The following is a 27,696-nucleotide window of genomic DNA, read 5'->3' as shown; positions in this document are numbered from 1 at the left end:
CTCTGTTTCAGTTTGACCGAAACAGTTTGAGACACCCAGTATAGCCGCATCGCTTCGTGGTACACTGCATAAACTGTGTTCAGGAACGTCCGCAAACAGTAGCTTTTATATCGTCCCTTATACTTACCACAAGGTAAGTGAAGTAGAAATTCATTGAGCTTCAGTTCGTGCACTCCATTCAACTCCCATCACTGCTTTCCACGTTTGGAACGGCACAGTTTTCGTCGCGACTACGAAGGTGTGAAATCGCTGCTCATGGTTTTGTTTATCAATACAAAGACGATATAAATTAATCCAATTGGTTGTTTTTCAGCCAGCTATGGATGAAGGAACAAAAAATTTCCCAACGCATTTTCTACCGTGTTCGGGTCGAAAGTGCAAAGTCTCTTCGGCAGTTAGCCGCCAGCTGCAACGAGGCATCCCCCTTCACTCGTCAGATCGCCCTCTATCGGCAGCGGCGCTACGGGGGCATGTCGGAAGCGCTCGGATGTTCTCGGAAGTGGTCGGCGGCCGGTCCAGCGGCCGCCGCTGCTGCTGCTGGGACGAGGGGCGCGCAGATCCCGCTGTGCGGCCGCGGATGACGTCAGGCAGTGGCTAGCCGCGCGAGTGTCCGCTGAGCGAGTCGCCGCCGGGGCGACACACCGACGCCGACGCCAGCACGTCGCGGCGCCAGCCATGGCGTTCCTCGGCGCCCGCCACGCGCCCGCGCTGCTCTGCCTGCTCGTCCTCTCCGAGCACACGCCTGCCGAGAAGATCCCAATCGGTGAGTATGTCTGTGCTTACTCTCGGGACGCAATGCTGCGTCGAGTTTCCTCTGTACACGTGCAGCGATTAACGGCTTACTTGAGTGCGGCTGGGCTTTAATTATAACACTTTTCCGCACTTGTTACATTTTGCTGCTCGGTGTAGAATTTCACAAAATTGTATACTAAACTACAGCTCGTTTCTTCCAGAATGAGAGTTAATCAGTGATAACGCCAATTCCTTGGCATAAACATGGGAAAGACTTTGGTAAATAACCATCATTTTCCAAATGGACTGTCTTGTCACTGTCTTGGGAGTTGTCGGACTACTTGCAAGCAGCGAATAGCCGCCTATAATACAAAATTGTGGAGAAATGAGTGGATGTTATTGTTGTTGTTATTGTTGTTGTTGTGGTCTTCAACCCTAAGCCGTTAAAACGTAGTTTCCTTCATATCTCCATAACTACTCTAACCTGCATATTGTACTCAAGCTTTTGTCTTCAAAAGGCAGCTTTAACACTCACACTGCCCACCCCCAAACCCCCCGCCCCTCCTGACTACCCATTTCGAAAGCAGCTATTACGTGATGCTTCATAATGTATTCTGTCAGCCTATATCATCTTTTAGTCAACTGTACATTGCGCTCTTTCTCCGACATTCTCCTCTTCATCCATTACTCGATATGACAATTTAATGTAAAGTATTACTCCGTTAACACCACGTTTCCAAACCTTCTACTAATATCTTTCTCATCCATCATCAAACTTTCTCTCTCATACTAGACTAAACTTCAAATGTCAGAAAATACTTCGTAATATTAAAATTTATATTCGGTATTAACAAATACCTCTGTATTTGAAACAATTTGTTTTCTGTCAGCCGGCCGCGGTGGTCTCGCGGTTCTAGGCGCGCAGTCCGGAACCGTGCGACTGCTACGGTCGCAGGTTCGAATCCTGCCTCGGGCATGGATGTGTGTGATGTCCTTAGGTTAGTTAGGTTTAAGTAGTTGTAAGTTCTAGGGGACTAATGACCACAGATGTTAAGTCCCATAGTGCTCAGAGCCATTTGAACCATTTTGTTTTCTGTCACCAGACTGAATGTTATGTTCTCTTTGCTTTACGAACCATATATTAACTTCTTTTCTGTTTATTGCACATGCCTCACTCCTCATCAGCATCGACATCATATACTTGCAGGAAACACTGCTTCGGTGTCAGACTAGCAAGAGCCGCTTACTGTTTGTACTGTTTCATTTCCTAATGAATTTTTTCAGCATCGCCTGAGTAATTCTTTTGATACTCATCTTAAACCCTCGTTGGCCGGATGGTGTGGCCGTGCGGTTCTAGGCACTTTAGTCTGGAACCGCGTGACCGCTACGGGCGCAGGTTCGAATCCTGCCTCGGGCATGGATGTGTGTGATGTCCTTAGGTTAGTTAGGTTTAAGTAGTTGTAAGTTCTAGGGGACTGATGACCACAGATGTTAAGTCCCATAGTGCTCAGAGCCATTTGAACAATTTTTTTAAAACCTCGTTGCAAGACACTGTCCATCGTGTTGAACGGATATATTACATTCTTTGCCGTCTTTAACGTAATTACAATTTCAGAGTAAAACCTTAAATTTTTATTCTTTCTCCCTAACCTTTGATTCTTTCTACTAATTTATCACTGGTTTCCCATACCGTGTGCTCACTATACGTGTGGGAAACACTGCAGTCCTGCCTCATTCCTTACCGACGTTCAATTATTTACTTATCGTCTGGCAGATCATTTGTCTGTATGCTGCACGCGGAATGAATATCGTGACAAATTGTCAGTACACCTTGCTGTGTTTCTGGCAACGGAGAGCGATTCGTTTCATAAAACATAGTGACACTGATCGAAAACGCACAGTATGCTCCACTCACGAGCAGGGTAATCCGATCTCGGTAATACTCTTGAGGTTGTGATAAAGTCAGTCTTCCTGCTGTATCCGTTCTGCTGGAGATGCTAGTGGAGAGTCTTTTGCGGCATTTCGATGCCATGAGACGAACGTACATCAAGCTACTGCTCTCTTATGATCTTCAAGGAGTTCTCTTGTAACCACGCACTGCGTGTTACAGCAACTCCTGTCATTTGTTTGATTTTTCGTACGTAATCATCGTAACTTTTCTGAGCTGAGTCAAATGAGTGAATTTCATTGATGTTTATTAAAAAACAACATCCTCGCTTTCGTCAAGCTAGCTTGCATCAATGTATTTTAGTAAAAGATGGAAGCCACAACGATAATTGTTTGTGACGTCGTCGTCTAGGTCATCAGAGATATTCCCTAACAGAAATGTCATTCAGTCATCAGTAGCATTTTATACAGCGTAGCTTCCTGTACAAAGGTTCCAACGTCGATCCAAATTGATGGGACAGATATTTTGGTTCGGTACTATTCTGTTGCTTTTGACGATGCACAAGCACTACTCACGGTGGAAACATAAACGCTGGCATCTGATGCCATGGGCATGTTGTACCGTGCCACCAACTTAATTCATTACTCCTGACTTCTATGAAAATTGAAAGAATAATTTAATTATGCTGAGGCTCCAAACAAACGTAACTTTATTTAACGTTTACATGAACAAACTCCGTTTTCTGGCCCAGTGCAGCATGGGAAACGGCAACAAACATCATATCAAAATATTCTTTTTATGATGGGGCTCTGGAGAGCTGTTTGTTCAAATACAGTTCTGTTTTTCGAAACTCAAGTTGCATCATAAGACCGTTATCTGCAAATGCTCTGAGAAGTTGTTGTACAATAAGGTTCTCGCGCCTTTACTTACCTAAACTTCTATTTCAGCGCTTGAACCGTTCTTTTCTATATTTGAACCGGTTTTGGATATACTATTTGTGATGCCTTTCAGAAACTTAATTTAGTTTTACCAGTATTAGTACGCCAAGAAACATGATCCAATGGATGTCACTGCATATACAGATATTTAAAGAAAAAAGCAGTAGATTATAAAGTACCAAAATTGAAATTAAAATTATATTAATAATATTAAATAAAAAGCGAGGTGTAACAAAGCTAATGCAGTGAGTGCTCCGCTACGATCTACTCTCTTCTGCAAGAAGGAAGTCAGTACCAACACTAAGATATCTGTGCACCGTTCAATCTTTCGACCAACTTTGTTGAATGGGAGCGAAAGGTGGGTGGATTCAGGTTACCTTATCAATAAGGTTGAGATTACGGATATGAAAGTAGCTAGGATGATTGCAGGTACTAGTAGATGGAAACAATGACAGGAGCGTATTTAACAACACTGAAAAATGTAACATTGTATCAACGCTGCATATTTACTGGTAGTTCTACTCTATCAACAACAAACTGTAGAGTTTGTTTACACTTGAGGAAATCAAAGAAAAACTGGGAATGAACTCCATAGATGTAGCAGGCAGGGCGAACAGGCTTAGATGGTGGAGTCATGTTACACGCATGGGAGAAGCAAAGTTACCCAAGAGACTCATGGGTTCAGCAGTAGAGGGTAGGAGGAGTCGGGAATGACCAAGGAGAAGGTACCTGGATTCGGTTAAGAATGATTTTGAAGTAATAGGCTTAACATCAGAAGAGGCATCAATATTAGCACTGAATATGGGTTCATGGAGGAATTTTATAAGGGGGACTATGCTCCAGACTGAACGCTGAAAGGCATAGTCAGTTTTAAATGATGATGATGATGATGATATTAAATGACTGTCATACGTTACTTGATTTCAGAGATCTGGATAAGAACAACCAAAGAAACACGGCGCTGGGCCAAATTAGTGAGGATCACGCAGCCATTAGTTTGGAATGATTTAGGGAAACCATAGATAATATAAAAAATACTCAGTCACTGAAGAAAGCGTGACTCCTCTTTACATCAGTAGCTTCCCCACCCGATCAAGTGGAGCTGAATTATTCATTCGCACGTAACATTTTCCTACAGATGACTATTAAGCATTCGTAGAAAGAAGACTAGTGTTTAACGTCTCGTCAAAGGCGTCGGCATCAGACAACGGCCAGGAAGAGGGAAGAATTCAGAAGGAACCATCCCGGAATTTGCGTTAAGCGATTTAGAAATGCACTTTAACCTAAATGTCAATGGTCAGATGGGGTTTCGAATCATCATCTTCCAGAATACGAGTCACGTGCGCTGACCACTGCATAGCCTCGTTTAAGTAGTCGTGTGTTAAAAATATACTCTACTTTTCTGTTAATTTCTGTGAGCTCCAATCACTGCAACACGATCCGTTCCACACTGATATAGCTTTGAATTAACTGGTTCCACGCTACATAAATAAATAAGAATTAGGTATGCCTAGAACTCGGCAGGTTCTGGATGAACTTTATATTTTATCTTACAGGAATTATGTACTCAATGTACAGCATATCGATAACCATTAGATAAATCAAATCTTATTTATCTGACAGTGTCTTCATAGTTTCCCCAATTAACAAGTGAGGACAGACTTTCTACTCTTTAATGACAATACCTCTTCGTATAACTAAAACGTATCCTTATTTCTTGGCCTCGGTTAATCCAACTATAGAACTAGCGTATTTAACAACATTGAATAATGTAACATTGTATCAACGCTGCATATTTACTGGTAGTTCTACTCTATCAACAACAAACTGTAGAGTTTGTTTACACTTGCTTTTTTTTGTTTGAATGGGTCGAGATTATTTATTAATTTATGAAAAATATGTAGGCCTGACCCGCCAGGTTAGCCGAGAGCGCTAATGCGCTGCTTCCTGTGCTTGGGTAGGCACGGCGGCCGTGGATCGAATCCGCCCGGCAAATTAACAAGAATGGCCGGTGTGCCAGCCAGCCTGGATGTGGTTTTTAGGCGGTTTTCCACATCCCACTAGGTAAATACTGGGCTGGTCCCCACGCCCCGCCTCAGTTACACGCTTCGCAAACATCTGCAACACGTTTGCAGTCCTTCATGGTGTACATAGACAGACAGCTGGGGTCCACTAATTCTGTCCTAGGGGGTATGGGGTGGTAGCAGGAAGAGCATATGATCACCCCCTTAAAATTACCCATGCCGAACTTGACTTAACTATGCCGACCCTGCACAACATGCGGGACACAGGCATTAGCAAAAGAAGAAAAATATGTTGGCCTGAAGCAAAGAGAATACTAAAGTTTTGTAAATTGTGTAACTATTTCCAAGCAAGAGAATATAAACTGAAGACAGAGTGCTACATTTATTTCTTGCTTTCCCTTTGTAAATCTTCCTGCTCTTTCCTGCAAGGTTTTTGTGGCACAATTATGTTCTTGAGGCCAGCTATTTGGAAAGCTGCTTCGGGGCATTAAGAATCCTTAATTTTTATTCTATGCAAATGGCTTGCATATCGTACCGTCCTAGTAGCACCCTATTTAGCAATGTTTCACAAATTCTCCGAATGTTGGGGATATTTGCATACTGATGTACATGTACGCAATATGCAACGAACTAATGCACAGTTACTTTGTCATTGAGGAAACGTGTAGCCGTTCAAGTAACGAAAATCATTTACTAAAAGTCGAGTACTCGATTGTCGACTAAAATTATTAGGGAGGTGAGTGAGCACAAAATTCCGGGCATGTGCCTATTTATCGGAGACTTCCACATGAAGGTAACTCCGTCAGTGCATCGGAAACGCCAGGAAGTCACAGATTCCAAATCACCTCGTGTGCATAAATGCAGAATAACAAGCTGTAGATTTATGGTGCTGAATGTGATGATCCTAGCGTGAGTTCCCATAGCCCAAGGAATGCCGTTGTACGCACCGGAGCCCTCGACAACAATAACCGTCTATATTGCTCTTCACATGGGTCTTCTAAAATACCCACACCATCCGCTAACAAACGTAAACATTAACACGTAGATAATGATTTGAGCAGAAATCCAATCCAGAGCTCTACTGGAATCTGTGGTATGGAACAGATCAGTCTCCCACCTTTCCATGTATTCAGAATGAAAGAGGAATATTAATTCGCTAGTTTTCTTTCTTATTACACTTACAACCTGACCGAGGTGGCAGCGATACTTGAGTTTATCGCTGCAAAATACGGTGCAGCCTCGCTGCAAAATACGGTGCAGCCTATCAGTGGAGCATTAGAAACTTTTAAACACCTCCTGATGATATACGTAGAAATGTTTTATCACATATGCGAAGCCAGTTTAAAGGAAATGATCACGTTGGTTTCCCACAGTATACGACGTGTTGAGGACATCATATAATGGCCTTTGTTATGGGTACAATGCACTTCTACCTCTTTAATTCGCTTCCAAGTAAATTCACATAGGAATATAAAGTAAAACCCTTCTTTAAGTACAGTATATATAACAGGTATATATTTCTGATCGTTGCAATTTCAAGAATCATTACTGTTTGTAAACTCGAAGTTTGAATGGAATACTTACAAATTCTATTAACGTAATTTGGTCTTATTTTCCATACCCCGTCAAAGACAGGCATGATCTGATGTAGTAGATGGGAGTATATTTGATAATTCCTAATCACGTGTAACGAAAACATGTAGGGCCAGCGTGTCCCTCCCCCCCCCCCCCCCCACCCCCCACCCCCACCCCTCGAGGTCATCCGTTTTCGTGTCTCTATTAAGAGTTGAGGAACTGCCGGTTCGAATGAAGTCCTCCCTGTCGGTCGCCACAAAGGCGAGAGGGCGAGCTGACTGTGACGAGCCGGCGGGAGCAGAACTGCGGCTAAAGACGCGGCCGGCGGCTCTTTCGTCGGGGCGGAGAGGCGCAGCCAGTGTCAGGGGGCGAGTAATTTTATTTGCGACAGTCGGGCCGAGACGAAGCTAGCGGCGGGGTCGCCCAAAGGGCTTCGCTGATTGGCCGAGAGTCAAGGCAAATGGGAGAGGTGAAGCACCGATCTCTCTCTCTCTCTCTCTCTCTCTCTCTCTCTCTCTCTCTCTCTCTCTGTCATTTTATTCCTCGGTCGCCTCAGCAGAGCACGGCTCCTCCGCGCTCGATGTAGATGCGTCGCGGTTACAATCTCGCCACAGCCCAGCGCGAATTTCGGAAGTGCTGCGTGTTGCGTGGCAGCACGCACGTGCGTCCGCAGTCATTATGGTTATTCGCAGGGAGGCTGCCACGCCCACGTGTCGTGACGCTGGAGGCTCTTGTTAATAACGACTGACATTTCACTATAACCGGATTAAAAAATTATACCAGTATCGGCGGTGTTATTTTTGCTCTACCTGGAAGAGCGTTCATGAGTTCCCTTTTTAAATGTCAAACTTTGTGCTAGGCGACGAAGCAGACTGTACACACAGCCGTAGCGTGAACTATTTAAAATTGCAACATCATGGAGACAGTATGCAACTATCTTCAGTTAGGCTGGAAGTGATCTAAACAGAATGGTTCATGAATACGTTTGCAAACTTTGGGCTCTGATTCCGTACAATTCTTGTTTACGAAAACAATTCTTCTACGACTTATTAATTAAAGTTGATGTTGAACTGTTTTTCAGGTGCAACTCATCTACGCGCACGTTTGACTCATTGTATCCTAGATGGAGTTATGTTGCTAGGGTGACATTCATTCGTTTGTCTTCAACGTGTTACCGTTTGTAAATGTTTTACAGGCAGTGAGTTAACTGGAAGTTCTCCGTTCAAACATGTCAGTATATACATTTCGTGAGCAACGACATATGATTTTTGTGTATGGCCGCCAGAATAGTAAAGGGCAAGGAGATGCACGACTGTATCAAATGGCGTTTCCACACTGAAGACAACCGAGTCATCTAATCTTTGGTGTTGTGTATCGTCGCTTTGACGGGAGAGGATCCGCAGCACCAGTGATTGTTGACCGAGAAAGACCACGTGTTGTTGGTACATCTGACCAGGAAGAGAACCTTCTGCGGGCTGTCGAATGAGGGCCAGGTATGAGCCAAAGATAAGTAGTATTGGCATGAGCTCAAATCGAAGTTCAGCGTGGAGGAATCTTCACGAGCAACTCATGAACCAACACATCTTACGTGTGTGCAGCACCTTATGCCTGCCGATCACCCACCACGGTAGTTTTGCAGATGGTTTGTTGCATCAATCGACCATCCTTCGTTTGCCTCTACAGTTTTGTTTAGAGACGAGGCAACGTTTGGAAACTTCTACAGCTAACACTTAGACATCAGAATCAGTTAAAGGCCAATGTGTGGGGTGGAATTTTAGGCGACCGTCTGGTAGGTCACATATTCTCCCAGTAAGATTCTACAGGTGCTTTATACAGGGACTTTATTCAGAAGGACCTCCAAGACCTAACAGAATATGTAACCCTTCAAGGAAAGAAGAAACATGTGGTTTATGCATGATGGAGCTCCGGCACAGTGTCAGAGATACACTGGCTCATTTCTACCACGACAGTTGGAATAGATAGAGACCTCGACCAGTTGGACAATGTAGCAGACCATCTGGATGCAGGAACTCTTCACTGTCGTGTCATTGACGCCTGAGAAACAAACAATCGGAGATTACTTGGAGGGGTGTCACAGTCCATGATTCGACAAGCGCCTGCGTATTTGGAATCAAGAGAAGGAGATTTCGACCATTTATTACGACTGGTAGTCTTGACTAACTCCAATCACGTAATTGTTGTTGTTGTTGTTGTGGTCTTCAGTCGTGAGACTGGTTTGATGCAGCTCTCCATGTTACTCTGTCCTGTGCAAGTTTCTTCATCTCCCAGTACCTACTGCAGCCTACATCCTTCTGAATCTGCTTAGTGTATTCATCTATTGAGCTCCCTCCACGATTTTTACCCTCCACGCTGCCCTCCAATACTAAATTGGTGATCCCCTGATGCCTCCCTTGTTGTTGTCAAGTTGTGTCATAAACTCCTCTTATTCCCAATTCTACTCAGTACTTCCTCATTAGTTATGTGATCTACCCATCCAATCTTCAGCATTCCTCTGTAGCACCACATCTTGAAAGCTTCTATTCTCTTCTTGTCCAAATAATTTATCGCCCACGTGTCACTTCCATACATGGCTACACTCCATACAAATACTTTCAGAAACGACTTCCTAATTAAATCAATACCCGATGTTAACAAATTTCTCTTCTTCAGAAACGTTTTCCTTGCCATTGCCAGTCTACATTTTATATCCTCTCTACTTCGACCATCATCAGTTATTTTGCTCCCCAAATAGCAGAACTCCTTTACTACTTTAAGTGTGTCATATCCTAATCTAATTCCCTCAGCAACACTCGACTTAATTCGACTACATTCCATTATCCTCGTTTTGCTTTTGTTGATGTTCATCTTATACCCTCCTTTCAAGACATTGTCCATTCCGTTCAACTGCTCTTCCAAGTCCTTTGTGGTCTCTGACAGAATTACAATGTCATCGGCGAACTTCAAAGTTTTTACTTCTTCTCCATGGATTTAATACCTACTCCGAATTTTTCTTTTGTTTCCTTTATTGCTTGCTCAATATACACATCGAATAACATCGGGGAGAGGCTACAACCCTGTCATACTCCCTTCCCAACCACTGCTTCCCTTTCATGTCCCTCGACTCTTATAACTGCCATCTGATTTCTGTACAAATTGTAAATAGCCTTTCGCTCACTGTATTTTACCCCTGCCACCTTCAGAATTTGAAAGAGAGTATTCCAATCAACATTGTCAAAAGCTTTTTCTACGTCTACAAATGCTAAAATCGTAGGTTTGCCTTTCCTTGATATTTCTTCTAAGATAAGCCGTAGTGTCAGTATTGCCTCACGTGTTCCAACATTTCTACGGAATCCAAACTGATCTTCCCCGAGGTCGTCTTCTACCAGTTTTTCCATTCATCTATAAAGAATTCGCGTTAGTATTGTGCATCGATGACTTATTAAACCGATTCTTCGGTAATTTTCACATCTGTCAACACCTGCTTTCTTTAGGATTGGAATTATTACATTCTTCTTGAAGTCTGAGGGTATTTCGTCTGTCTCATACATCTTGCTCACCAGATGGTAGAGTTTTCCCAAGACTGGCTCTTTTCAAGGCTGTCAGTAGTTCTAATAGAATGTTTTCTACTCCGGGGGCCTTGTTTCGACTCAGGTTTTTCAGTGCTCTGTCAAATTCTTCACGCAGTATCGTACCTCCCATTTCATCTTCACCTACATCCTCTTCCATTTCCACAATATTTTCCTCAAGTACATCGCCCTTGTATAGACCCTTTATATACTACTTCCACCTTTCTTCTTTCCCTTCTTTGCTTAGAACTGGGTTTCCATCTGAGCTCTTGATGTTCATGTAAGTGGTTCTCCTTTCTCCAAAGGTCTCTTTAATTTTCCTGTATGCAGTATCTATCTTACCTCTAGTGAGATAAGCCTCTACATCCTTACATTTGTCCTCTAACCAACCCTGCTTAGACCATTTTGCACTTCCTGTCTATATCATTTTTGAGATGTTTGTATTCCTATTTGGCTGCTTTATTTACTGTATTTTTTTATGTTTTCTCGTTTCATCAATTAAATTCACTATTTCTTTTGTTAGCCAAGGTTTTCTACTAGCCCTCATCTGTTTACCTATTTGATCCTCTGGTGCCTTCACTATTTCATCCCTTAAAGTTACCCATTCTTCTTCTTCTGTATTTCGTTCCCCGATTCCTGTCAATTGTTCCCTTATGCTCTCCCTGAAACTCTGTACAACCTGTGGTTCTTTCAGTTTATCCAGGTCCCATCTCCTTAAATTCCTTCGTTTTTGCAGTTTCTTCAGTTTTAATCTACAGTTCGTAACGAATAGATTGTGGTCAGAGTCCACATCTGCCCCTCGGAATGTCTTACAATTTAAAACCTGGTTCCTAAATCTCTGTCTTAGCATTATATAACCTATCTGATACCTTTTAGTATCACCAGGGTTCTTCCATGTACACAACCTTCTTTCATGATTCTTGAACCAAATGTTAGCTATGATTAAGTTATGCTCTGCGCAAAATTCTACCAGGCGGCGTCCTCTTTCATTTCTTAGCCCCAATCCATATTCACCTACTAAGTTTCCTTCTCTCCCTTTTCCTACGCTTGAATTCCAGTCACAATGGCTATTAAATTTTCGTCTCCCTTCACTCTCTGAATAATTTCTTTTATATCATCGTACATTTCATCAGTTTCTTCGTCATCTGCAGAGCTAGATGGCATATAAACTTGTTCTACTATAGTAGGCGTGGGTTTTGTGTCTATCTTGGCCACAATATTGCGTTCACTATGCTGTTTGTAGTAGCTTACCCACACTCCTATTTTTTTATTCATTATTAAACCTACTCCTGCATTACCCCTATTTGATTTTGTATTTATAACCCTGTATTCACCTGACCAAAAGTCTTGTTCCTCCTGCCACCGAACTTCACTAATTCCCACTCTATCTAACTTTAACCTATCCATTTCCCTTTTTAAATTTTCTAACCTACCTGCCCGATTAAGGGATCTGACATTCCACGCTCCGATCCGTAGAACGCCAGTTTTCTTTCTCCAATTAATTTCCGAGCTTTCACGTAATTGTAAGCTATTATAACTCGTAAATGAGGGATCTTCGGACATACGTTTATATAAACTATTTACTTGTTTTGGTGTAACAAACCTGTCCCCAAAGGTTATAAAAGTATTTTTGAAACGTCCTGTATACTACAGAAAAAATGCTAATTTAACTCACCCGCGAACATAGAAAGCAAAAATCTCACCTACTCTCTGTATAATGAAGACAAGCCTAGTTCTCAGTGAGAAATCGCATTTGAATCTTGTTTGTTAGCTAGAATGTCACGTTATGCGTCTTGTAAAGACATGTGTCAGAATTCGACACAGACCAGATGAAGGCTTTTCTAGAGCGCCTTATACTTCTCCGCGATATTGCTTCCCCTGTTGGTCACGTTAATATGGAATCGATGCTCTCAGTGGGACCTTATTCAACCATGCGCTTAATAGAAAATGATCCACGTTAGTAACGCCCGACAGGACAGACTAACTGTTCTTTCGGAAGGAAAGGAGGATTGTAATTAGAGACGGAGGACAAGTTCGCATTAGGGAAGGATGTGTAGGGAACTCGGTAGTGGCCTATCGAAGGAACTAACCCGAAATTTGCCTAAATCGATTTAGGGAAATAATGTCTACTCGGATTGCATAGTCACGTCACGTACGTTGAAACAGATAACAGGCTAGCATACAGCGAGATATGTATCGACATGGATTATAAGCACCACAGATAGCCAGCACGGTGGTCATTGTTGCGGCTTCCCTTGGCGTGATAGGAGAGAGCGACACGCCAGCATTTGTGTGCCCGATTACAACACCTCATCTTCTTAGACCTATTCCTGTTCTGTGCTCAGCACCGTAAATGACGTACCGTTGTGGTGTCAGATTACATTTGCCATCGTCATAGAGGCCCAGTAACTGGCTGATGTTATGTGGTGCCATTTTGTACACAACACGACCACCTCCAGTGCGCAATATCGATTTTGTGGAGAGCAGCAAATAGATTTTCGATGTTTTAATTTCAATGGCTCTGTTCTATTTTCGAGGTTTCTGTCACCTTATACGAGGGCTATCCACAAAATACGTTTTGGAATTAAAAATAAAGTATTGGAACTTTTTTATTATATACAGATGAAAGCCACACTTAAATACTACTTTTTACATAGTTGCCATTTAAATTAAGGCACTTATCGTAGCGATGGACGAGCTTGGAACTTCCTTCGTCGCAAAATTCGGCCGCCTGCGCCTTCAACCTCTTCATGAAGCTGTGCATCGTCATCAAAACGCTGCATAGCCAAGCACTTATTCATTGCTGGGAATAAGTGGAAGTCGCTCGGTGCCAGGTCGGGACTGTACGGCGGATGAGGAAACAACTCCCACTTAAAAGATTCGAGAACTTCACGAGTGGCATTTGCCGTGTGGGCCCTGGCGTTGTCGGGAATCAGCAAGATCTTTGAGTTCAACATTCCCCTGCCCTTGCTTTGTATTGCTCTTCTGAGGTTGTGCAGAGTTTGGCAATACCTCTTTCCAGGAAATCCACAAAAATCACACCTTTTCTGTCCCAAAAGAAGAGGTAACCACGTGGTTGAAGGCGCAGGCGGCCGATTTTTACGACGAAGGAATTTCCAAGCTCGTCTATCGCTACGATAAATGCCTTAATTTAAAGGCAAATATAGAAAAGTAGTATTTAAGCGTGGCTTTCATTTGTATATAATTAAAAAAATTCCAATACTTTATTTATTTTTAATTCCAAAACGTAATGTACTTTGTGGATAGCCCTCGTATTTTAACAATTTAACGGAAGACCTTATGTCAGTGCAGGGATGGGTAATTCTGGATGTGGATGAATTTGGAATTGTTGTCCACTGGCGTCCCATATGTGCTCCATTGGAGGCACATCTGGCGATCGAGAGGACGGAGGTAATATGTCGGCAGTCTGTAGAGCATGCCGTGTTACAACAGCTGAGAGCGTTATCCTGTTGGAAAACACTCACTGGAATGCTGTTCATCAATGGCAGCACAACAAGTTCAATCAGCAGACTGATGGACAAATTTGCAGTCATGGTGCGTGGTATAATCGCGAGAGTGCTCCTGTTGTCATACGAAATCGTACCACAGACCGTAACTCAAGATGTAAGTCCACAGTGTCAAGCATGCAGACGGGTTGGTTGCACGCCCTCACCTGGCCTCCTTGTAACCAACACATGTCATCACTGGCACCGAGGCACAGCCAGGTTTCATCAGAAAACTCAGCAATCCACCCTGAGCTGCGCTTGACGTCACTGAAGACGCAAATGACGGTGTTCTGGGGTCAGTGGAATGCACGCTACAGGGCGTCCGGCTTGGAGCAGTCCTCGAATGTAACAGTTTGGTGTGTCACAGAGGGGGGGGGGGGGGGGGGGAAGAGAGAGAGAGAGAGAGAGAGAGAGAGAGAGAGAGATCCCTCCAGTACTGGTTTAAACGAGGCAAGTCAACTGAAGACTCAATTAATAAGGCTATCTTGCTAGCTACATATACTCATTCTTATTAAGTCCTAGCGGATGATGATTGATATCTCTGGCGTTTTCGATAATATATGGTGGCCGTCTATCTCTGATGCCTTAGGGATGTGAAGTGTCCAGAAGCGCTGTACAACTGACAGAGATTATTACCATAGGCGACATGCTTCTTTAAGACTCCAACGAAAAAAAAAAAATTCGCAGCGGTTACAATGCGGTCTAGAGTTTTGGAATGTAGCACTGGTGCCAATACTTGGTTTAAACGAGGCAAGTCAACTGAAGACTCAATTAATAAGGCTATCTTGCTAGCTACATATACTCATTCTTATTAAGTCCTAGCGGATGATGATTGATATCTCTGGCGTTTTCGATAATATATGGTGGCCGTCTATCTCTGATGCCTTAGGGATGTGAAGTGTCCAGAAGCGCTGTACAACTGACAGAGATTATTACCATAGGCGACATGCTTCTTTAAGACTCCAACGAAAAAAAAAAAATTCGCAGCGGTTACAATGCGGTCTAGAGTTTTGGAATGTAGCACTGGTGCCAATACTACAGAAGATACATGACAGTGGTAACATAAGCGGGATGGTAGCGTTTGCAGGTGACGTGCATGACTCCAGAACAACTATAGCAGACAAACGTGAAGCGGCGCTCCACGAACATGAGGGCTGGTGTCTAAGTGTTAAATTGTCACTAGCACCTCACAAAACAACGAACCGCCTGCTGAAAGGAACGTACTAAGAAACCCTAAAATAAAATGAAATGATGTAACAATTAGGAGAAGCGAAGTAACATGATATCTAGGGGTATTTCTGGACGAACATCCTAACTTTGAACATCATATAGACGAAGCAAGCATGGAAGATACAAACGTGATGAATAAAACTGTAATCATTGCAAATAGGCAGTTACTGCTTTCATGGTGTGATCATTTGAACTCATAGGTTGCAGCTAGTGAATCCAGCCACATTACTGAGAAGAGTTAAACGAGGACTGCTACTAAGATCAACGCGAGCCTATTGCACTACCCCTAATGATGTTTTGTCAGTACTTCTAGGAATATTCTCACTGGACTTCGGAATTAGGAAAATGGGAGCCTTTTACTGGTTAAAAAGAAGGCAGTCAAATGGAAGTACGAAGGAAATTGAGGCCAATTCGAAGAAGTAAATAAAAGGTCGTGTATTATAACAGTGTCGAACTTAATCAGAGAATTCAGGCGCAGGCAGAACGTACGAACTTCTCCCTAACGCCAGGGAGAGATCAAAAGTGAGCTTTCTTAACCCCTTGAGTCGATTAATACGTTACCTGACAGGCCACGGCCCGTATGCTACATACTTACAGAAAATGAGAAGACAGAGAACGATAGCTACTGCTGCAGCTGTGTGGGCACACCATAACACACGTTGTGGGACTGCGCGACATGAAGATGTGCCGGGTAAAAGGCGTCAGATATTATGGATGTTGGACTCCAAAGAAACACTAAGGAGCGAGTTGACCTGGCGCTTCTTGGACGAAACTGCAGTCGCAGTATCCAGTAAGATCACGAAAGACTTGACAGGGCATTCAAACATGACAGCATGCTGCCATCTAGGCTAGACAACATACTCTGCAGGTGTAGACAAGACAACTGAGGTTGGCCACTACCGAATGAAACAATGACCCAAGAATCTACATTGAGGTGGTACAGGTGATCATGGAAGTGTGGACTTTAAGACACAACAGCGATGAGCGGAATTACTTGCTATAGAAGAAATGATGCTCACGTGCCGCCATGGAATCCAGGAGACTAAGAAGGTTGACAGGGGTAGTACGAGGGCGGATCCAGTAAGATTCCCATTTACTCTACTTTAAGGTTTTTTGTCTACAGGCATTGTTTCATTTAGAAAGTGTATGTTTGCCCAAGAAATATGCTTTCTAAGTATCATAACAATTTCTTTTTGGCTAACAATACAAGATCCTGACTACCAGTCCATTCTGTGAAAACCGCACATCAATAGCAATTTCCATTTCCGCAAGGTTTTCAGTGCAAATTTTAGGTTATTTACTTAGTTTAAGTCAGTTACAAACGTTCGGTAAAATTAAAAGTAAGAGCGTGAGAATTAAGTGTGAAAGGGTTTTCCCATGTTCAGCGCAGAAGAGAGAGCAGGTAAGTGGAAAGAGTGCATGTAAGGCCTCTGCGATGGGGAGGACGTGATTCGTGACGTGATGAAGGAAGCAATGAGAGTCTATATTTAAGACGTCGGTGATTCAGTGTATGAGCCTCGGAAAACTTGTGATCAAATAAAGCAGAAACCATAGATAGCATTCCTTCAGAATTTCTAAAATCGTGGGGTGGGGGGTGGAAACTAAGCCATTATTAAAGTTATGTGCAGAATTTATGAGTTTTAAGAGATAAGATCAGACACTCGGAAAACTATAATACACAAAATCCCAGCGATAGCAGGGGTACACACGTGCAAGAACTATCGGACAATCATCTTAACAGCCCGAGCATCCGAACTGCTGACAAGAACAATACATAGAAGCGTAGAAAAGAAAATTGAGATTCTGTTACATGACGACCTCTGGTCTTCTTAAATGAAGGACACAGAAGTAGCTGATCTGCTTTGAGCTTTATAATGGAAGAAACGCTTAAGAAAAATCAATTCACTTTCGTGAGACCTGTCGACCTGAAAAATTTTTCGACACTGGAATATGTTCGAAAGTTTGAGAAAAATACGAGTACGCTATGGGGTAAGACTGGCAGTACACATTATAACAAGAACAAAGAGGAATTGTCGGAGAACAAGAACAAAATACTGAGATTGAAAACGATGTAAGATATGTAGCTTTCGCTATTACTATTCATTCTACAGGTCAAATACGCAATGACGGAAATAGACGAAAGGCTGATGACACTGAAAACTTCATTAGACATGATTATATTGGCATCTACATTAGAAGTGGGGAAGAACCACAGGATGTGTTCAATTGAATCGACAGTCTAATATGAAGTGGGAATAAAAGGAAGTGACCCTATATGATCAAAAGTATCCGGACACCTGGCTGAAAATGTCTTACAAGTTCGTGGCGCCCTCCATCGGTAATGCTGGAATTCAATATGGTCTTGGCCCACCATTAGCCTTTATGACAGTTTCCACTCTCACAGGCATATGTTCATTCAGGTGCTGGAAGGTTTCTTGGGGAATGGCACACAATTCGTGATGGAGTGCTGCACTGAGGAGAGGTATCGATGTCTCTCGGTGAGGTCTGGCACGAAGTAGGCGTTTCAAAACACCCCAGAGGTGTTCTGTTGCATTCAGGTCAGGACTCTGTGGAGGTCAGTCCATTACAGGGATGTTATTGTCGTGTAACCATTCCGCCACAGGCCATGCATTATGAATAGGTACTAGATCGTGTTGAAAGATGCAATCGCCATTCCCGAATTGCTATTGAACAGTGGGAGGCAATAACATGCTTAAAACATCAGTGTACTGGAACTGTGCTGTGACAGTCCACAAAAACAGGGGGGGGGGGGGGGACTACTTCCACTAAAAACACGACCACACCATTACACCACCGACTCCGAATTTTACAGTTGGCATTACACACGCTGGCAGATGACGTTCACCCACACCCTGCCGTCGGATCTCCACATTGTGTACCGCGATTCACCACTCCACACACCGTTCTTCCACAGTTTAAACGTCCAGTTCTTACGCTCCTTACACTAATCGAGGCGTCGTTTGGCTTTTACCGGCGTGATGTGTGGCTTATGAGCAGCCGCTCGAGCATGAAATCAAAGTTTTCTCACCTCCCGCCTAACTATCGTAGTACTTGCAATGGATCCTGGTGCAGTTTGGAATTCCTGTGTGATGGTCTGGATAGATGTCTGCCTATTACACATTACGATCCATTTCAACTGTCGGGGGTATCTGTCAGTCAGCATACGAAGTCGGAATGTACGCTTTTGTGCTGTACGTGTCCCTTCACACTTCCCTTTCACTATCACATCGAAAGCAGTGGACCTAGGGATGTTTAGGAGTGTGGAAATCTCGCGTACAGGCGTATGACAGAAGTGACACCCAATCACCTGACCACGTTCGAAGTCCATGTGTTCCGCGTGCTCTCGCACGTTGTCTAATGACTACCGACGTCGCTTATATGGAGAACCTGGCAATAGGCGGCAGCACAATGCACCTAATATGAAAAACGTATGTTTTTAAGGGTGTCCAGATATTTTTAATCACGAAATGTAGTGGCAAGCTACCTGGAGTAGCAGAAATGAGATTATCGATAATTTTAACTTCAAAATTAAGGACCATGAAGCCCTCACGGTGGATAATAACGCATCACTGATGCACTAAACAGACATAAAATCCATACTAGTAGAGGTAAAGGAGACATTCCTGCTCAAGAAAACACGGTTATTATCAAAAATCTGGCTTAATCTAAGAAATAAATTTCTGAGAATGAAATTTTGGAACATGCTAATGTAGTTGAAACGTCCCCTTAGAAAAATTAATGAATTACTGTGCTGGTAAACCCCTTACGTTATTTGATTTTCAAACAGCTCAGCAAAATTGAACGTACTCAGACATTTCCCTTTTTACGTATTCTGATCATCACTAAACTGACACAATATTTTTTGCGCAGCGCAATCTGACTTTCAATAATCCCTACAAAAGAATGGCCCTGACTAACAAAAACCTATACCTTTCATGAATCACTTACCTCACAAAAATCTTCGTTACTCGAACTACTGCAATACAGTGAGCGCAAATACTGCCAGCTAAATAAAAGATTGTAACTACTGAAGGCACTAACTAATGATAGACATAGTTAGCAAATGAAAGATTTTGATAGAGAACAAACAATGTATTTACCTTAATAGTGTTCAAAAGTCATTACATATATATACACTCCTGGAAATTGAAATAAGAACACCGTGAATTCATTGTCCCAGGAAGGGGAAACTTTATTGACACATTCCTGGGGTGAGATACATCACATGATCACACTGACAGAACCACAGGCACATAGACACAGGCAACAGAGCATGCACAATGTCGGCACTAGTACAGTGCATATCCACCTTTCGCAGCAATGCAGGCTGCTATTCTCCCATGGAGACGATCGTAGAGATGCTGGATGTAGTCCTGTGGAACGGCTTGCCATGCCATTTCCACCTGGTGCCACAGTTGGACCAGCGTTCGTGCTGGACGTGCAGACCGCGTGAGACGACGCTTCATCCAGTCCCAAACATGCTCAATGGGGGACAGATCCGGAGATCTTGCTGGCCAGGGTAGTTGACTTACACCTTCTAGAGCACGTTGGGTGGCAAGGGATACATGCGGACGTGCGTTGTCCTGTTGGAACAGCAAGTTCCCTTGCCGGTCTAGGAATGGTAGGACGATGGGTTCGATGACGGTTTGGATGTACCGTGCACTATTCAGTGTCCCCTCGACGATCACCAGAGGTGTACGGCCAGTGTAGGAGATCGCTCCCCACACCATGATGCCGGTTGTTGGCCCTGTGTGCCTCGGTCGTATGCAGTCCTGATTGTGGCGCTCACCTGCACGGTGCCAAACACGCATACGACCATCATTGGCACCAATGCAGAAGCGACTCTCATCGCCGAAGACGACACGTCTCCATTCGTCCCTCCATTCACGCCTGTCGCGACACCACTGGAGGCGGGCTGCACGATGTTGGGGCGTGAGTGGAAGACGGCCTAACGGTGTGCGGGACCGTAGCCCAGCTTCATGGAGACGGTTGCGAATGGTCCTCGCCGATACCCCAGGAGCAACAGTGTCCCTAATTTGCTGGGAAGTGGCGGTGCGGTCCCCTACGGCACTGCGTAGGATCCTACGGTCCTGGCGTGCATCTGTGCGTCGCTGCGGTCCGGTCCCAGGTCGACGGGCACGTGCACTTTCCGCCGAGCACTGGCGACAACATCGATGTGTTGTGGAGACCTCACGCCCCACGTGTTGAGCAATTCGGCGGTACGTCCAACCGGCCTCCCGCATGCCCACTATACGCCCTCGCTCAAAGTCCGTCAACTGCACATACTGTTCACGTCCACGCTGTCGCGGCATGCTACCAGTGTCAAAGACTGCGATGGAGCTCCGTATGCCACGGCAAACTGGCTGACACTGACGGCGGCTGTGCACAAATGCTGCGCAGCTAGCGCCATTCGACGGCCAACACCGCGGTTCCTGGTGTGTCCGCTGTGCCGTGCGTGTGTTCATTGCTTGTACAGCCCTCTCGCAGTGTCCGGAGCAAGTATGGTGGGTCTGACACACCGGTGTCAATGTGTTCTTTTTTCCATTTGCAGGAGTGTATATATATCAGTTCATGACATCCAGTCTTACAAATTTAATCTCTCTAATGGACACACGTCCAGATCATCCGCTCTCAAAACTCCGCCATCTCACCCCCCACATCCACCACCGCTGGCGGCTCATCTCCTACTGCGCAACGCTACGCGCTGTTCACATCCAACTGTCCAACACTACAATAGCGAATATTCCTACAATGCCGACCAGCTACAGACTGCACACAGCACAGTCAGTGATTTCCATTCAGAGCGGTACGTGGCGTTACCAATATAAAAAAAAACGAAAGCCTATTTACATAGTAAATTGTGGACTGTGGGGAAACCAGAAAAGAAGAGAATCTGAGCGTTTGAGAAGTGGTCCCTTAAAAGTATGTTGAAAAGTAGGTGGACTGGTAGGCTAATCAATGGGATGTTTTCCAAGTTATCGAAGGACGGAACATATGGAAAACACTAATGAGAAGAAGTGACAGGTTGACGGACATGTGTTAAGATGTCAGGGAATAACATTCATAGTATTAGAGTGAACGGTACAGGATAAAACCATAGGATTCAGGCGAAATTCGAACGTATCCAACATATAATGTAGGACGTAAGTTCCAAGTGCTACTCTGCTATGTAGAGGGTGACACAAGTGAAGAATTCGTGGCGGGCCGCAGCGTTCCAGTTAGACGACTGACCCACACTTACGTCAATCATTTCTTCCGAGTAATTCAACATACGCTGCCTTCTTTCATGTAAACTTGTCCGCAGGAATTCAGTTGCTATTTCCTGAGGACGGACGTCAACTATCCCACATAATTAGGTGTTTTGTCTTCCTTCTCGAACCCCACAGTCCTCTTGCAGCACTTTCTAACATTTCTGTCTAATGCTTCACACATTTTTAATCGTCCTGAAGTGCTTAGATTTCGTTTGTCGTAATCTTTGAATAAAGATATTTTCTCTATGTTCCTTATGTCCACAACTCTCCCACCTATTCGAAAATTTTTGGTTGCAAAAAGGTCACTCTAGGTTATTACTTAGCCTATTTATCTTGTCTCTTTCTTGGACTATAATTTTCTTTTATTTCAGCTGAGATGCAGTTTCGCCGCTTCCTTGTATGTATCTTCGAACAGTTGTTCAGCTGCTGTTTTTTCAGCTACTGCCGTTCAACAAAGGCACCAAGATCGTTTTGTGGTCCGCAGCAGATTGGCAGTCTGTGTCCAGTCTTACTATTGGCCCTCTGAGACTGGATCCGGTTAGAACTTTATTTTCAGTGTTGCGTTTTACTCAGTTTCTGTCGATCTTTGGGTATGCACGAGTGAGAAAGCCGTTTCTGATTTCCAGTTCGATGTGGACTGAATACGAAATTTGTGATACATTCTTGATCTTCCACACAGCGATGTCGAATGACGTTGTGAGTCTCAAGGTCTCACACGACTTCTGCATTCATTCATACGTGACGAACGTGAGTCATCGAGAACAAGGACTGTGGACAAGTCCATATAAACCAAAAAGAAGCAAGTTTTTGAGACTTAAATTATGCTCTGTACCACTGAACTGCTTGATATTATTTGTATTAACGGCATCTGGATGTAATCTAGCACACAGCGTTACTGAAATGTACCTCCAGGATTACAGAAGACGATTACGATAAAACTCAAGACTTTCAGAAAATACACAAATATCTTATCAGGATGTAGACACTTTGCCCTCGTTTTTAAATTCACAACACGGACGTCTTTCGTGATGTTACAAACGTCAATCTGTCACTGACATTGCTGACACGAATTTCGCGGAAAGACACAGAAGCCGTCGTCCTCCCGAATGCGAGTCCAGTGTTATTTTGTGTATCACAATCACTGTCCTGTTCCAGTCTCTGATGGTTTACGGGAAGAACGATTGAGAGTAATCTTCCGTGTTGGGTCGAATCCCTCCAATTTTATCTCCATGGTCTTCTCGCGAGTAGTACGTGGGACAAAGCATCATCTTTGTTGACTCTTCTGGGAACGTAGCCTATCGGTCCTTTAATAATAAATCACACAGCGATGCTGAACGCCTCTCTTGCTGCGTCTGCCATTAGTGTCGATTGATGTTCTCTGTGACGCTTTCGTGCTTAGGAAATGAACCTGTAACAAAACGCACTGCTGCTCTTTCAATCTTCTCTATTTACTCTATCAAACATATCTGGTACGAATCCCGTAATGTCGAGGAATATTAGAGTGCTGCTCCAACGAGGGTATGTAAAGTACCTCCTATGTTTATATAACTGTAAACTCCCCTTGGTGTACACAGTTGATGAAAAGCTCTCGGGTTTCCAGCCGTGTGGCAGAATTATAAAGCCGCGACGTTTCGGAGTGACATACTCATCACCTTCTGATGAAGGCATAAGGTAATGAGTTTGTCACTCGTCGAAACGTCGCGGCTTTATAATACTGCCGCACGCGTGAAAACCCGAGAGCTTTTCATCAACCTCCGATGTTGACGGAATACTCTTGTGTGGATTCTTCCAATGCATCAACCTGGCATTTACCTTCCCAACGATTAGTTTTACGTGGTTATTCTACTTTAAATCGCTCAGTAAGCACACTCATAGACATTTTATGGGTGCATCTACTCTCAATAATTGTGCTGCATTGGTGCAATCATACAATAATGGGCCATCCTGTCTCTGTAGACGCACTCCGTTTCATTTATGCTGACGGGCAACTGCTACCCCTTGCACCATGCGTCGACGCCTTGTAGGTCTTCCAGTATTGCGCTACCATATTCTAACGCTGCTTCTTCTCTATATACGGCACCATCATCCACAAAAAGTCTCCCGGATTTTATGCTGTTGGCTACCACGTCATTTATATCTATTGTAAAAAGTAATGTAGCTAAAACACTTTCATGGGTTCGCCGGAGGTTACTGTTACGTCTGATAATGTCTCTCCATTGAGAATGACTTGCTGCTTTCTGTGTGTTAGAATTTCTTAACACAGTTGCTCCGATATTTGTACACTCGTATTTTGTTCATTAGATTGAAGCACGGGACAGTATCGAATGACTTCCGGATGTCAAGGAATATAGCATCCACCTGGGCGCCAATATCTTCAGCCTTTTGAATCTCGTAGACGAGCAGAAAGAGCTGAATTTCACACGATCGTTATTTTCTTAACCCATTCTGATAGCTGCAGATTAGATTTTTGGCCTCCAGAAATGTCATAATACACGAACATAAACATGTTTCAAAGTTCTGCAGCTGCCAAAGCAGAGTTCTAAACACAGCCTTCCGAAATGCCTTCACAAAGGAATATGAAGTAAATATTCCAGAATTCGAATCGAGAACAGCTGCAAACATGAGTAACGTAGAAGTAAATATCCTCGCAGTTGTGAAGCAACTTAAATCACTTAATGAAAGCAAGTCTTTTTGTCCGGACTGTATACGAATTAGGTTCCTTTCGGAATACGTTGATGCATTAGCTCCATATTTAACAATCATATACAACCGTCCGCTCAACGTCAGATCCGTATCCAAAGACTGGAAAGTTGCACAGGTCACATTAATATTCAAGAAAGGTAGTAGGAGTAATCCACTAAATTACAGGCCCATATCATTAACGTCGATATGCAGCAGAATTTTCGAACATGTGTTCGAACATTATGAATTACCTCGAAAAAAAAACGGTCTATTGACCCACAGTCAACATAGGTTTAGAAATCATCGTTCCTGTGAAACACAACTATTTCTTTATTGACAAGGGATTTCAGATCGATTCCGTATTTCTGGCACTGTACCAAACAAGCGGCTCGTAGTGAAATTGCTTGCTCATGGAATAACGTTTCAGTTATGTGACTGGATCTGTGATATTCTGTCAGAGAGGTCACAGTTCGTAGTATTTGAAGGAAAGACATTGAGTAAAGCCGGAATGATTTCTGGCGTTCCCCCAGGTAGCATTACAGGCCCTTTGCTGTTCCTATCTACACTCCTGGAAATTGAAATAAGAACACCGTGAATTCATTGTCCCAGGAAGGGGAAACTTTATTGACACATTCCTGGGGTCAGATACATCACATGATCACAATGACAGAACCACAGGCACATAGACACAGGCAACAGAGCATGCACAATGTCGGCACTAGTACAGTGTATATCAACCTTTCGCAGCAATGCAGCCTGCTATTCTCCCATGGAGACGATCGTAGAGATGCTGGATGTAGTCCTGTGGAACGGCTTGCCATGCCATTTCCACCTGGCGCCTCAGTTGGACCAGCGTTGTTGCTGGATGTGCAGACCGCGTGAGACGACGCTTCATCCAGTCCCAAACATGCTCAATGGGGGACAGATCCGGTGATCTTGCTGGCCAGGGTAGTTGACTTACACCTTCTAGAGCACGTTGGGTGGCACGGGTTACATGCGGACGTGCATTGTCCTGTTGGACCAGCAAGTTCCCTTGCCGGTCTAGGAATGGTAGAACGATGGGTTCGATGACGGTTTGGATGTACCGTGCACTATTCAGTGTCCCCTCGACGATCACCAGAGGTGTACGGCCAGTGTAGGAGATCGCTCCCCACACCATGATGCCGGGTGTTGGCCCTGTGTGCCTCGGTCGTATGCAGTCCTGATTGTGGCGCTCACCTGCACGGCACCAAACACGCATACGACCATCATTGGCACCAATGCAGAAGCGACTCTCATCGCCGAAGACGACACGTCTCCATTCGTCCCTCCATTCACGCCTGTCGCGACACCACTGGAGGCGGGCTGCACGATGTTGGGGCGTGAGTGGAAGACGGCCTAACGGTGTGCGGGACCGTAGCCCAGCTTCATGGAGACGGTTGCGAATGGTCCTCGCCGATTCCCCAGGAGCAACAGTGTCCCTAATTTGCTGGGAAGTGGCGGTGCGGTCCCCTACGGCACTGCGTAGGATCCTACGGTCTTGGCGTGCATCTGTGCGTCGCTGCGGTCCGGTCCCAGGTCGACGGGCACGTGCAGCTTCCGCCGACCACTGGCGACAACATCGATGTACTGTGGAGACCTCTCGCCCCACGTGCTGAGCAATTCGGTGGTACGTCCAACCGGCCTCCCGCATGTCCACTATACGCCCTCGCTCAAAGTCCGTCAACTGCACATACGGTTCACGTCCACGCTGTCGCGGCATGCTACCAGTGTCAAAGACTGCGATGGAGCTCCTTATGACACTGGAAACTGGCTGACACTGACGGCGGCGGTGCACAAATGCTGCGCAGCTAGCGCCATTCGACGGCCAGCACCGCGGTTCCTGGTGTGTCCGCTGTGCCGTGCGTGTGATCATTGCTTGTACAGCCCTCTCGCAGTGTCCGGAGCAAGTATGGTGGGTCTGACACACCGGTGTCAATGTGTTCTTTTTTCCATTTCCAGGAGTGTATATAAACGATTTGGCAGACAATCTTTGCAGCCTTCTTAGGTTGTGTGCAGACGACGCTCTCGTTTATCGACTAATAAAGTCATCAGAAGATTAGAAAAAACTGCAAAACGATTTAGAAAAAATATTGTGTTAAAAATGGCAGTTGATCCTAAATAACAGAAAGTGTGAGGTCATCGACATGAGTGCTAAAAGGAACTCGTAAAACTTCGGTTACACGATACTTCAGTCAAATCTGAAAGCCGTAAATTCAACCTAGGTATTACAGTTACGAACATCTTAAATTAGAAGGAACACACAGAAAATGTTGTGGGGAAGGCTAACCAAAGACTGCGTTTCATTGGCAGGGCACTTAGAAAATCTAACAGATATACTAAGGAGGCTGCCTACACTACGCTTATCCGTCCTCTTTCAGAATACTGCTGCACGGTGTGGGATAGTTTCCAGATAAGACTGACGGAGGTAATCTAAAAAGTTCAAAAAAAGGCAGCATTGTATCATCGCGAAATACGGGATAGTGTGTCACAGCAATTATACAGGATTTCGACGGGACATCATTTTTTTTTTAAAAAAGACGTTTTTCGTTGTGACGAAATCTACTCACGAAATTCTAATCACTAACTTTCTCCTCCGAATGCAAAAATATTTTGTTGACACCGACTTACATACGGAGGAACGATCATCACGATAAAATAAGGGAGATCAGAGCTCGTACGGAAAGATACAGGTGTTCATACTTTCCGCGCTCTATGCGAGGTTCGAATAAAAGAGAATTGTGAAGGTGGTTCGATGAACCCACTTCCAGGCACTTAAATGTGATTTGCAGAGTATCCATGTAGATAAAGATGCAGATGTAGATAGACGTAAAAGATATAAGCCTATAGTTTTGTGCCTCTGTTCGACGACTTGGAGCAACACTTGCTTTTTTATGATCATCAGGTACACTTTGCTCCCCCAGAGACCTACGGTTTGTTACTGCTAGAAAAGGAACAAGTTCTTTCGCATACTCTATGCGGAATCATATTGTTATACGGTCATGTTGAGTGCTCTTCACTCTTTTTAGCGATTTCAGTTTCTTTTCTGTCCTGCTTTGATTCCATTAGGAACTGTTATGCACAGCGACCGTAGTCTACAAGGAAAGAGAGGCACACAGCAATCAGTGGCAGTCCCAATGTTTTTTATTATTCATGCAAATTTAGGTTTCGGCTATAAATAGCCATCTTCGGTGCATTTGAGTTATAGTACAACGGACTCGCGGCAATACATGTCACCATAGGTTCTTACAGGTGCATAGTCAGA

General features: G+C 44.1%; 1 protein-coding gene across 1 annotated transcript in view; it reads left to right on the top strand.

The window, feature by feature from the left end:
* Nucleotides 1–560: 560 nt before the first annotated feature.
* Nucleotides 561–27,696, top strand: part of LOC126266667 (glutamate receptor 1-like) — a 438,813-nt gene continuing 411,677 nt past the window's right edge. The window contains exon 1 of the mRNA XM_049971086.1: nt 561–763. Coding sequence (XP_049827043.1) covers nt 676–763 — 88 coding nt within the window. The 5' untranslated portion in view covers nt 561–675. The remainder of the gene's footprint in view (nt 764–27,696) is intronic.

Source organism: Schistocerca gregaria, chromosome 4, assembly GCF_023897955.1.
Source record: "Schistocerca gregaria isolate iqSchGreg1 chromosome 4, iqSchGreg1.2, whole genome shotgun sequence".
Classification (NCBI taxonomy): Eukaryota; Metazoa; Arthropoda; class Insecta; order Orthoptera; family Acrididae; genus Schistocerca; species Schistocerca gregaria.
The sequence above is the reverse complement of the archived record's forward strand: the minus strand, read 5'-3'. Positions and strand labels throughout refer to the sequence as shown.